The sequence below is a fragment of the Glycine max genome, chromosome 13 (genome assembly GCF_000004515.6).
Source record: "Glycine max cultivar Williams 82 chromosome 13, Glycine_max_v4.0, whole genome shotgun sequence".
In the NCBI taxonomy this organism is placed as follows: domain Eukaryota; kingdom Viridiplantae; phylum Streptophyta; class Magnoliopsida; order Fabales; family Fabaceae; genus Glycine; species Glycine max.
In genome coordinates this window covers 28,415,496-28,429,530 of record NC_038249.2, presented here as the reverse complement: position 1 = coordinate 28,429,530, position 14,035 = coordinate 28,415,496, and the positions used below count along the sequence as shown (strand labels likewise).

Genomic DNA, 14,035 nt, shown 5'->3' with positions numbered 1-14,035 from the left:
ATTATTCAAATAAGTTATAAATTTATAATCAAGTTAAAATACTTGTAAAATAACTTTGGCAAATATTAGTCAATGTCCTGAAGGTATGTTGGCTAAGTAAAACAAAATTCAATTTATTATTTCAAAGGTTTTGACGAGAACGAAGTTGGAACACGAAGGACGTAAATATCATTTAATATTTGATTTATTCAATTAATTTTAAATACTTAATAGAACCTATTTAACATTCCTTAATGAGTATTCTTAAAGATACCAATAGTAAATCTAATAACTTTTGAGTTTCTTTTATATACTTCTCGTATTCGTCTTTTTAAATCACATTCTCCAAGTTACTGTTATTCTTTTATACACCTTAAAAAAAAATATTCTTTTATATAAGCTACTTTTGAAAATTTATGAAGAATTCAATATTTTTTTCTTCTAAATTTACCTTTTATATTTAATAAATCAAGTTTAATTATTATACACCTTCCAATAAGTTTTATTTTTCACTTTTCCGGTGTAAGTGATTGTACCAACATTACTATTTTGAGAGAATCAATAAAAGGAGAAACATAAATGAAGAGATAAATTAATAGAATATTGAAAAAGGTAAAAAAAGGAGAAGAGAGAAATTAAATAAATTATTGATTTTTTAAATAAGTACAATTTTAAATTTTTCATTAAATTTAAGATTATAAAATTATTTTGACAAACCTTTTTTTTTTAATTTTATGAATTAATTAAAATTGATTGATTAAAATAGAAAGAAAAATAAATATTTATATCCTCGGTTTTCTTTTATTTTCGTAATTATTGTTGTAAATTGCTGTCATTTAGTTTTTATTTACTTTCTAACAGTTAGTTTTTATGCTGTAAAAAAATTAGTTAGTTTTTATTTGTTCAAAAACTATTTATTATCAATCAATTTCTAACCGTTAGTTTTTAATTTATAATTTTAATTTTATATAAAATTTGATTTCTGCTTAGATGGAAAGGTATTGTAACAGGAGGCAAGGAGCGTGGGTTACCCCTACTCCGTACCATAAACGCAAAAGCCAAACGTTGTTCCTACACTATTGTACCATTGAAATGGTTCCACGTGGACTTGTGTTTCTCTTCATTAAATTCCATGGGATCCAACAACATTTATTATGGGTTAAGGATAGTTGGTAATTGGTATATGGTGGAGTACTAATCTTAATTATGACGATAACGAGGTCTTACATCGCGTTTTGCGCACTCTTTTTGGGCTCTTAATAATGTCATCATGTTATACTAATTTGTAAGTATATAGTGGTATAGATGAGATGAGATGGTTGAGTAGAAGCAATGACTACCGATGATAAACAACGTATATGGACTATGTATATCTTTGTTCAATTCAGCATCACGCAATGATTGAATGATTTTGATGTTTCTTATTTCCATTTTTCAAAATTGTGTCACAGCCATAATCCAATAGATAAACAAGAATGTAATTTTTTTTTTAAAAAAAAAGACAAAAAACAACTACTAATGTCTTCAGAATACTTGTTAAATAAATAAAATATTAAAAATACATAGACTATATAAGAATTAAGGAGGCATCCCAAATTTCTCCTTTTTCTCTTGTGAAATTTAAAAGAGAGAAAAATTTATGTATTGTGATGGTGTAAAATTTTCTACATAATCATTTAATTACAATACATCATCATGTATGATAAATTTATTAGTTTTTAAAATAATTATCTTAAAATAAGCTAAATAATAATTTGTAATTGAATGACAATGTAAATTATTTTACACCGTCAGTATATAGACATCAAACTCAATTTAAAATAATATACCATTTCTTCTATCTCAAAATAATAGTCATCCTAGATTGTGTTATATAGATTAAAAGAAAGTAATAAATGGATGAGAATACTAATTTTACAAAATTTATCTTACACTATGATTATTCATTTCTAGATTTTGTAGTTTATCATTAATATAAAAGAGATATAAGTGAAAAAATAATTAATGTTACATTGAAAAACTAAAATAATAATTATATTAGGACACTTTTTTTTCTTACACGACAATTATAATAAGATGGTCAGACATAGGGAGTATGTTTTAATTTAATTCACTAGTAATTTTTGGGTTAACAAATACTCCTTGGGGTCTCAAATTTAAGGAGAAAAAAATATATCACACTAACCAAAAAAGTTAGTTAATCATATTTAATTACATTAAATTTTAATTAAAAAAATTTCATCAAACTTATTTTTCATTGAAACTTGATATCAAGAATAAGAAATAATCGTTGAAACTAACAACTCAATTAAAAGAAGCATATTTAAATATAATAGTATTAGATAAAATTAGAGAAGTAAGTGGGTCGGTTTGGGTTGGGTTTGGTCAAACCCATGACCAAACCTAATTAAATTTGAACAAATTAATTTGAGTTGGTTTTCTAAGAAAAAAATGAAACCCAACCCAAACAAACTCATTTGTAAACGATTTGGGTTGAGTTGAATCAACGTATAAAAATATTAATTTTGTCTATTCTTTTTTAAAATGCAATATTTTTATAAGTTAAATTTTTTATTAAATGAATCGGACACAACAGTTTCTTGTTAGATTTTCCATTAAAAATAAATTTTTATGATGCTATCACACCCCTCCACTCCACTGACTCATATCTATCTATTTATCCATGAGGAATGAAAAATTAAGCATACCATATTCGAGATAAGGAGTTTCAATAAACATAGTGAGGATGAATTTCAAACACTTTTTTTTCTATAAAAACCAATGAGACATTACAAGGTCTACCCTTTGTAAATATATTCGAAGTACTCTTAGAAACCCATTTGCAGTTGTTTTAATAAATCAAACCCTTGTCGCTTTCATCCTGAAGGTTAGGAATGTGTTGATGCTTACTCAATTCAGGTCGATAAGTCTATGTAATCAATAGTCAATAATATTTGATTTCTTAAAAATTTAACGGGTTAACGGGCTGGATCAGCGGATTTAGATATTAAAACCCATGACCTAACCCAAATTCAATGGGTTTGATTGGTTCGATTTTGGTTTGATCCAAACACAAAAATTACTCAACTCAAACTGTTTGTGTTGATTTAGGTCAATTCGAGGGCGACCCACACCCGCTTACATCCCTAGATAATAAAGTTAGTTGAAATAGTCTTAATTTAAAAAAAAATATATTTTTTTACATTTAAGATCAGAGGAAGTATTACATTAAGTATTGTTACATTAATACCAGTTACACGAATCAACTGTTATTAGCCTGTTTTAAATTTTGTTTGTGTTGAGCCGGAGTTACGTGTTAGTGTAGTAATTAAGATTTTCATTTTTGTCCATAACAATGGGTTTAATGAAGATGATAATAAGATTTGTGCTATTTCCACTCTTTTATTACTATTGCATTCCCCTTTTAAATCTCCTTTCCCAAATATTCAAAAAATACACTCCTTTTCATTTCTCTCTCAATGGATCTCTCCCCGTAAATGAATGTTTTTCTACTTTTGTTGCTCTACTGTCAACAAGCCTTAGAATTTCTAGAAAATAGTGGGGGAGGAACTTCTAACTCTAAATCTTCAAGTGTTAACTTTGATCTTGTATGTAATTATTTAGTATCTACACTTGTTATGAAAGAGAAAATTTCCTTGCTCAAAAATGGTTTTGTGCTATACGATGGTCCATGATGCAGTGACAATTTGTATTTGCGTTGTTTCTTCTTTCTCATTGTACTTTAAATTTGGATTATGTTGTGAAATTTGTGGAATTAGTTATGTTTTGCCTTCCCTATGCAATTGTGTCTTTCGCTGTGATGTGAACAAAGGGTCAGGGTTAGAGTAAAAAAAAAAAATCTTATCTTTATGAGAAAGAGAAGTTGTGATGATGTTATGTATGGTGAATGTGCACACAAAATTATGGTCGCTAGTGCTAAGACGAATACAAATGGAGCCAATTTAGAAAAGCATATTTGAATATATTTTTAGTGCACATAAAAATTAGAACACTTTGAAATTGCAACAGCTCGTGAATACAAAAACAAAATTATTAGGGTGCTGTTGCATTGAGAGATTCTTGTGGTTGTGTAAAGAAGAAATATTATGATCTTTTGAAAAAAAATTGTAATCTGACTGACTTAAAGGCAATTCCCAAATGAAGAGGGAAAGTGCTATTGCAAATGAAGACTATTCGGGTAATTTTGGAAAATAAATAAATAAAAAGAAAGTATATTAGTGATAAAATTTGGAAAACCCTTAATAATAGTTGCAACAAATTTGTGCTTTCACTACTACAAAAGTAGCTTTTTAAGACGCGAGATTTACATCGATTCTTAAAGAACCGCTTTAGTATAGGACGCGGTGGCATTTTTGTAATTAGGGAGAGAAATTTTGTTTTTAAAGTCGCACATTCTAAGGCGGTTACAAATAACCGCCTTAGAATGTTACCTTAATGCAAGACAACGACAGTCCTCTGATAAGCCTGTCTTTGTTCCTCACGCGCGTGGCCCATACACTAACCCCTCTCTCTGCTGAACCTTACTCTCTCTTTCCACAACATAGTTGAACCTCGCTCTCTCCCCTCTCTCTGTTGTACCCTAACTCTAACCCCTCTCTCTGTTGTGCCCTTCGCAAAGTCTGTACCTAGGTTTCCCTCAAACCTCGCTCTCCCTCAAACCCATCTCTCCCTATCTTAAACCCCTAAAAGTTCCTCGAAACCTCGCTCTCTCGAAACCCACCTCAAACCCCTGAAAGTTCCTTGAAACCTCGCTCTCTCGGCAACGCCCATTGTGTGCAGTGGAGCTCGTGCTGTGAGTACGTGAGAGAGCCCGTGCCTGTGACCTGTATGGCATCTCCCAGAAGTGTAGTTGCTGTGACCCGCCATGGTCTTCGCAGCTTAGGTCATCGTACCGGTAAGTTTACAAATCTCCTTAGGGTCTTTAATTTCTGCTACATATTTCCCCCATTTCCTGCGTTGAACTCCTCTGTACATGCTTGATGGTTTCCTGTTCTAGACCTAGAGAGCTGAGACACGAAAATAGCCTAAATACTACGAGGCCTTGGCCAAATTTTCAAACCAAATAAATGAGAATCTGGTTTGGCCCATTAGTTTTCTTCGATCCTAGCTACCATCTTAATTAATTGTAAGTTGTTAATTTGATACACTAGCATGGATCACAGAGGCTTTTCATTCCATTTCCAGATTTGGGAGATGGGCTCTCTGTTGCAGTGCCACTAAAATTGTCAAATGCACCCGCATGTACTGCATTCTGTAACCACTCAAATAATTCTTCCTCAGTCATGGTTTCTTCGATATTGGGTGTTGGCATATGCCCACCTCTTTGACCTGAACTAGTTCATTTGCCAAAATTATGCTTGGACATTAAATTTGTGTTCACGTGAAAACTTGGCTTATGAGTATTCGCTGGACATCTCATGCCTTGCAATAAATATGTTCATCATTAATGCCTTGTGGATCTTTAATCTCCATACAAGTCTCATTAAGCAAGCTATTCAGTGAATCATGCAAACCAGACAAACTAAAATAGAGATTACATATCTAGACTCTAGAGAAATATGCCTATATCACTATGAAACATGGCATTGCTAGAGAGAACAGTTTTTTAAAATCAGAACAAAACTATGCTGCAATATTTAAAACTTTTTTTTTCAAACAGACAATCCTGCATGGTATCTTATGTGAGCTGAAACAAATTCTTTCAAGCATGTCAAACACGCGCGCACACACATCTAACAACTGAGTTCTTAAATGAAATATGGTCAAAATATGAAGATTAAAAAACTAAATTACCTGACAGATATACCATTCAGTGGCATCATATATCCTGCTACCAGCACACACATATGCTGAAGGAGCATCAACCTAAAGTAAAAACAATTCAAATTATTAAGCAAAATTTTATTTTGACGATGTAGAAAATTTCCTCATACCACATCAGTTTAACGATAAACAATGTAAAAACCTTCATTTTCTACATCGGTTGATTGATAACCGATGTAGCCACGTTACCATATGTAGTCATTCTACATCGGTTGAATTATAACTGATATAGAAACCTTTCATTTTCTATATCGGTTGACTGATAACCGATGTAGAAACCTACCCATTCAACATCGATTTCAACCTTAGAACCGCTATAGAAAGCTACCCATTCTACATCGGTTGTAGCTAGACAACTGATGTAGAAAAGTCGCCCTTCAAAGACGATCATAAAATTGATGTTGTGATTCAACGACCCCGGGTTACTACCACGCGTCATAACCGATGTAGAAAGACCGTTAAAACCGATGTAGAAGGCCTTTTTTTTAATAGTGTTTCATTGGTCGATCTAATAAAAACAAAGTTGTACCTTTAACAAACATAATATATCATAATCACAGCATAACAAGTAGCTTCAACAAATTAACATATGTGTCCTGCTATTAGCACCTCAAGTTACTATTTAAACCCCAACCAATGTAGAAAGACAAAAGTACCCTTTTGATCTTTTGTTAAAAAATACCTGGATAAAAATATGTTTCCATCGATTAAAATTAACAGCACATAAATAAGTTTCCATTGTGTTATTTTTTAAAATAAATTCAAAAGAATTTAACACAACGAAAACTTGTCTGCATTGGGTTGATATTTTTATTTTTATTTAAAAAAAACAATATAAACTTTTTTTGTTGTTATTTTTTAAAAAACATTATATGTATATACAAGTATCAATTTCTATATATTTATATACATTTGAATTGTTCTTTTCTTTAAAATAAATTTTATACGCTACTTTTTTAAAAATAATTAAATAAAAATAATGTGTCATACTATATAAGAAAGATGTTATTTATTTATATATTTGTAGAGATATTACATTAGTAGCACTAAATGCTACAATAATAAAAACTTATATTTTTAATAAAATACTATATTTATTAAATATAATATATACTCAAAATTAGCATGATCTAAAAATTTATATAAAATGTTGTAATTAATTGAAATAATTTATTATACACTTTATTGATGACTTTTTTTTTCTTTTTCTTTCTATAATGTAACTAGTATGTTGACTCGTGCACTTTCACAAATTGTAACGACCGCTGGACATGGTGTTGCGACTTGTGTTGCCACCAAACGACCTTTGTGATAAGGAATTAGGGTTGCACTTGCTATTGGACTATCACAACAGTGGTGGGCGACACTTAGCACTTAGGAGAGAAATTGATGGATCTTAGGGTTTCAAGGAAATTGAGCCCACACGTTGTTTCCTTTTTTATTTGATTTCTTGGGCCTTAATTTGAGTCCAATTTAACTTTTTTTTTGTTTTTTATTATGTAAAACATAACATAATATTAATAATAATATTGAAATGCAATTAAAAATTAAAAATAACATAATATAATAATATGATAAACTAAAAAAAACATAATATGTTATATAACAAATTAAAGAATAAAAAAATATTATATATAAATATTTTATGTAAGGAAATGTAGTATCTTATTACCCTCTTTCTTGGATTCTCGAGTTACAATTTTTTACTCCCCTCCCAATTTTAGGTAAGATTTCGAATTTCGATTTCAAAAACCATAGTACTCCCTAATGCCATCTATGGTTATTTATTCCCAGGCATTCGGTGCCCCCTCACGTGTCTCAAATGAGTTAGGTGCTTTAGGTTAGGCGTCAATTAATCTGAAACCTAACATTTTCAACCACTACTAACTTTCCCTTTCTGTCTCATTCTCACCCCTCCTTAGTTGAACTAGTTAACTCATTAGCACTATACTAAAACATGCATGCAGTATCCAAAGTAAGAAAATTATAGGAAAAAAATATGACAGATATACAATTCACTTTTCAGTGTAGGAGGTAAAAACGAATACAGAAATAAAAAGGAAAAAATAAAAATAAAAATTGATAAATAATGTTATAGAATAAAAAAATAATTTAAAAAAAAATACTATCTACATCTATGAATATTATTATTCCATTGTTCATTGAGATGCCACATTCCAAGCAAAGGCATACAATTTGAACACTTGTTAACACGAAATCGTATTGACTTGTACAGTTGTACACTGTAATAGGCAAATAGCTCAAACTTTTTTTACATGCTTCCTAGGATGCTCTAAGTGTTGTGCAAAATTAGTTCCCTCATTTATTATTTAACGAGTCTATGCAAGAGCCACACGAAGTAGTTTTTCTCCGGCCATGTTTTACTAAATATTAAAATCACAACGACCTTTTTACGATAAAAATAAAGTGCAAACTAACACAAGCACTTTATTTTTTGCTAGACCGTCAATCACGGAAGAAAGAAAGCGTAATTGATAAACTTGAACAAACAATTACTCCATTTATTATGCCTCTGCAGATCAGACCAATAATAATAATAATTAATATGGTAGCTCTTTCTCTTGATTTGGGCACATCTGGGAAAATTCACAACAACTCGACAGAAATTGGCCTAGATTTATGTCTAAAGACTGTGCCAAAGGCCAAAGGGTGATCTATTCCTTTACTGTTTTCTATCTCTCAGAAGCTACCATTGAACACATGAGTGGATATATAACTATCCGAACAAGTGCTAGGAAGATATTCTTTTAACATGTTTTTTTTTATTGATTAGAATTTATTAAAAAATTATAAAATTAAGAGAGAAATTTATTAAATATAATGTATAATTTATAAAACTTTGTGATTTTTATTAAATTTAAGTAAATAAAAGAGAGTGTTTAAAAGAATGTATAAAATATGTTTTTAGTGTTTCTAAAATATTAAAAGATAAGAAAACAAAAAAGTAATATGTGCTGAACTTTTTCATAAACTAAAATTAACTTTATTTTTTAGAGAAGTTAGATAAAAAGATTTATCTATAATGATTAAGTACATAAGTTGATTTTTAACTTATGCAAAAAAAATTATTTTATTTTAATTTCTTATTTTTTTCTTGCTATATATATATTTATTAAAAAGTTTATTTTTCTTGCTATATATATATATTTATGATTTTTTTTATCTAAATAGAGTCATAATAGTTTCCTATATTTTCATTTTATTTATCCTAATTAACAAATCGTACTCTACATCACCATTGTCCATTGCTCCAAGTGATTCCCCTTTGAGTAAGATTTCGGTTTGAGTCTCATGAAAATAAAAATACACTGTTGAAGAGTTTTTTGTCCCATTAAATGTATTTTGGCAAAAAGGGAGTATCAAAGGTCTTGGAGGAAGCAGATATAGATGACATTGACTACTTCAACTACAGTGCATAACTAATCCACCAAGAAACAGTGAACGGTATATAATTTCATGAGAAAGCTCTAATCTTGCTCTGCATCATTGGCATGGAACCTACAAGTGTTGATTCTAGGCAGCTTGTATAGGTTATTGCTGAATACCAACATAGATATTACTCCAATAAACCTTGAGTTTTTTTTTAATTAAAATGGAAAGGAGCAACCTTGATAAGAAATTGATACTCTATAAACTTTGTCATATACGAAAACTTTTGTCTGAATTACAATATGTTACTCATAGCTAATCATTGACTTCATTTTGTCCATTTTGGTACAAAAGGGAAGGAATAACAAAAAAGATGTTTATCACTCAACTTCAATAGTGTGGTGCTCCCTCACACTGTTTTGAAAATGGTATCTATGATCATCTATGTTGGTAGGTAAGGCAAGATGGACCGCCAATGCGGATTTAAAACTAGAAAATTTGTATTTTTTTGTTTTATTCTTTTGTCTATGCTTCCCTTTTCCTTTCTCCTTGATCCTCAAATTTCGCTGGTTTAAAGAGAAAAACAACGAGAATATTGCTCTTTTTTAGTGAAAAAAGCGCAAAACTAGAACATGTTTGATAGCAAAAGCCACATATGCCTTGATACTACATGCCATATTTTCACATCATTACATAGACTGTGCAATTCCAAAAGCAAGATTTAACTTAACAAGATTACCACTAAGTAAAACCCCTCAATATCCTACTACCCACCCTTTAACATTGTTTTGTAATTTATAATGAAAAGCACAATAAAACATCGATCACCCACTGTGAATACTCTAAATCAAAAGCAAAATGAACTCTTCACTTTGACAAAATCATGATTGCAGCTCAAGGGTCGAAGTCCTCTTGGTCATCTTCAAACTCCTCCTGGTTCTGGTAACCTTCCATGGAGTTCACATTGTTGTTGCCAAAGTAACCTCTGTTGCTGGACCAATTTTCTGAGTTAACTCCTCTGGTTGAGCCACCATATTGTGTTGGATGGTTGTACTTTTCAGACTTAACATCATAGAAGTATTTTCCACCCTCTATAAACCTCGTGTCACTCAAACCCTGCCTCTCGCCGTTGTAATTGCTGTTGACAGATTTGGTTTTGTAATACCTGTTGTTGGCAGCATCATCATTGTTGTTGTTGTTGTAGAAGTATTTCTCATTGGCGGCTTGGTCGTTGTTGTAGTAATATTTATTGTTGTTGTTGTTGTTGTTCTGATTCTCCATGGAGTTGTATCCTTCTTCAGTGTACTTTGTGTCACTCAATTCATTTTGCTTACCAAAAGCATCCTTGCCGTTGTAGTAGTTGTTGTTGTTGTTCTGATTCTCCATGGAGTTGTATCCTTCTTCAGTGTACTTTGTGTCACTCAATTCGTTCTGCTTACCAAAAGCATCCTTGCCGTTGTAGAAGTAGTTGTTGTTGCTGTTCTGATTTTCCGTGTTGTATCCACCTTCAGTGTACTTTGTATCACTCAATTCATTCTGCTTAGCAAAAGCATCCTTACCGCTGTAGAAGTAGTTGTTGTTGTTGGTGTAAGAAGTGCCTGTGAGTCTTGTTGTTTCACTCAACTCATTTTGGTTGGTGTTGTAGCCATCCTTCTTGAAGCTGTAGAAGTTGTTGTTGTTGGAGTACTTGGCAGTGTCCTCTTCAGCTGTGGTAGTTTTGTATGGCTTGTAAGTGGTGGTGTAGGGTGCAGCATTAGTTGTTGTAGTGGTGGGAGGGTGCAGACCAGTCTCATGACCATATAGGCCATAACTGTTTTCAGTTTCAGGAATGAATGTTGGTTGTTGTTCTGGCTTGTTTACTTGGCCTTCATTTTTGGGAGTCTCAGTCTCTTTGATGTTGTTGTTGAGAGGGGTGACTTTGCTGAAGAATTGGCTGTCTCTGGCATTAACTTGGAGGGAAACTAAAAGGGTTGTTAAGAATAGGAAAGGAATGAGTTTTGAGATTGGAGCCATAGGTGAGTGTGAAAGAGTGGAAGATGGAATAGACAATGTATACTGATGAGTAGCTTTGATTGTCTAAGTTTCTTTATATAGAGGGGCTTGAACCTTTTTTTTTTTCTTTCTCCACTCTCAATTTTTCTAGTGAGAGGAGGGTTTTCTGATTATTGTGGTCCCCACATAGGGAACTTTAGGTGATTGAAATGGGCCATTTTATTTTTCCTTGGTTAGTCATATTATATTATATTACTCTTGGCCGGACTGAGGAGTGAGGACTCTGCTTATTTTCTTTATGGAAAGCAACATCATTATGAATTGCAAATCTTGTTCAGCAAAAAAATCCTAGCTTTTTTGTTAACCTGATCCAAGTTGAGCTCAGCATTTAATTAACTGTATCCTATTTCGTTACTTCTAAGCAAACCCATGATTGATTATAGCTGCATCATAGAATGTACTTATGTACAAATGCAGCTAGTAAGTGGAATAAATAATATATGCAGATAAAAAACAAATTGCAATCATTCAATCACAAACTATTATCAACAATACCACAAAGTTTTTATATTAATTAATATAAAATTATTCCAATTTAGCTAAATCTTGAATTTAAATTCGGAATATACAGTTATCATAAATACCCATAATAATCCTAACACACTCTATCATGATTATTTCTAGTAAAACATACATGTGATTTTTACTCAAGACACTATTATATTTTGTCAAAAAATACACTATTACGTATAAAAAAATATTAATTTTTATAATAATTATCTTTAAATACATTCAAAAGATAATTATTTTTATTAAATCACATAGTGAAAACGTTTTTATTGACTATGCATACCTATTAAACCCGTAATAAGCATCATAGGACCTAGTTTATGTAACTATTAAATGATGATTTTATTCAATTATCTTTCTAGAATGGTCACATTGTCTTCTAGTGTTTCTGTTTGATTTTAATTCGAACACTTTTTGTGCTACTCTGTTTCGTTCTAAATAACATTGATGTACAAAAACTTCCTCATTGGAGTAATCCAAAACCCGTCACACTAATTGTTACCCTAATGCAAATAGCACTATAAACTAAGCCTATTGATAGAAATATGTCCCAAAATTAACTTTTATATTTAGCCTTTTTGTGAACAAAGTAATCATATTCATACCCTCTTAACCCTGCCAAAGAAAATCCCAATGTAGATTACTGCAGATAGTTGGAATTTAAGTATGAATTTTTTTCCTGAATTAAAGATTATGAATATCGTAAATTTACTGAATCAGAAAACAATTTTATCTATAATGTATGATTGTCGTTTACCTAAATTAGTTTTACACATAAAGAGAATTAAACGCGAACTCTGCTGTTAAATAAATTGTGTTTATCAATGTGTCAATATTGTACATTAGTATGACTTATTTAAATGGTGGGGCATGCAGATGTGATATGAAAAAGCTGAAGCTTGGACGATGATTAGGGCACAAGGGTAGTATGGAAAACCAGAGCAAGAGAAGGAAGGGCCGGGCGAGTAATTATGCGTGAATTGTGGAGTGGGTGGGTCATGGAAAAACTGAAAATAATAGCATTTGGTGCACACACCATGTGCCCCTCTATGCTTTGTCTAGATTATGGACTGCACCTAACCCTTTTACTACACACATGAGTGAAGAGTGATGACTCATGATCCTTACGAACGCGTTTACTAAGTGCCCTTTTGTGAAAGTGCATGCGTCCGTTAGTCACTCTCAATTCCTTGCTACATGAAGTTAGTGCAGGGTAGGCACTGAGTTTGACTTGCATTTCTTTACCTTTTCCTTTTTCTCTCTGTTTTTAATCAAACAATCTTACTCCTCCTTAAACTTTAATTTTTCAATTAGTGAAAATAAGTCTTTGATAAGCATGATAAAGAGGACAAAGAAACTGAGACTCTGGTATAGGCTATAGAATTTCAAGCCTATGCCCTCAAAGAGAACTGAAATACATATTAATCGAATATTGACATAATTTCAGTCAATGAAAAATTTCTATTAAAATGCAATGTTTCCGCTTAATTCTTTAGGAAGCAGTTGTTTGTGTCATGCAAGCCTGCCTAAAAAGTACGGAGACAATATGACACAAATATGGAAGTGTGATAAATTTAAAAATAAAATAAAACATGGTTACAATGTTGCATACAATTAATAGAATGCACACAAAAAAAATTACAAGAAAAATTAATATTTTAAAATGAGTATAAATTGATATAAACATAATAAAATGTTATGTTACAATTTATTTAATTATTAAAATATTTTCAATTGAGGTCATCATATTAGTACAAATTATCATTAATTATGTTAATGACTAATATTTGTTTAAGTATTCGACTGGTATGTGAATATCTCATCTCAATGTTTTTTTTTCTAAAAAGTTTAAATTAAGAACTTGTTTAAGGAGACTGAACTAATTTCAATTAGTTCAATAACATATTGATTGATGGATTTTTTTATTGCATTTGTATGAATGTTTTAAAAATAAAAATTATTAATTAGAAAGAGGAGTATTGGAAGTATTCATGAAAATTATGTGTTCAACAGAGACATTGAGACAGTCACCGTTTGGAAGAGTCCATGCTTCCTTGATGAGTTGATTCCAACGGATCAGCCACGTGAAAAAATTAGGGAGGGTGAATATGATGATGTTACTAAATTTTCTTAATTCAGTCATAAAAAGGGTATGTAAGTTGGGGATCAGCTTCTAACTGATTTTGTTGCAGTAGCCAAAATGGGAAAAGAAAAAGCCTAGTAGGTTGCCTAGAGAATCTTGCATGTTCTGGTTTTTCAA

The 14,035-nt window shown here is 31.2% G+C and overlaps 1 protein-coding gene across 1 annotated transcript; it reads right to left on the bottom strand.

Annotated features, from left to right (window-relative positions):
- Positions 1-9,814: 9,814 nt before the first annotated feature.
- Positions 9,815-11,277, bottom strand: LOC100811327 (protein E6-like). Its single transcript, NM_001317489.2, has one exon. It carries the CDS (start codon positions 11,224-11,226, stop codon positions 10,108-10,110), a length of 1,119 nt encoding a protein of 372 aa, NP_001304418.2. The 5' UTR covers positions 11,227-11,277; the 3' UTR covers positions 9,815-10,107.
- Between the last annotated feature and the right edge of the window lie 2,758 nt (positions 11,278-14,035).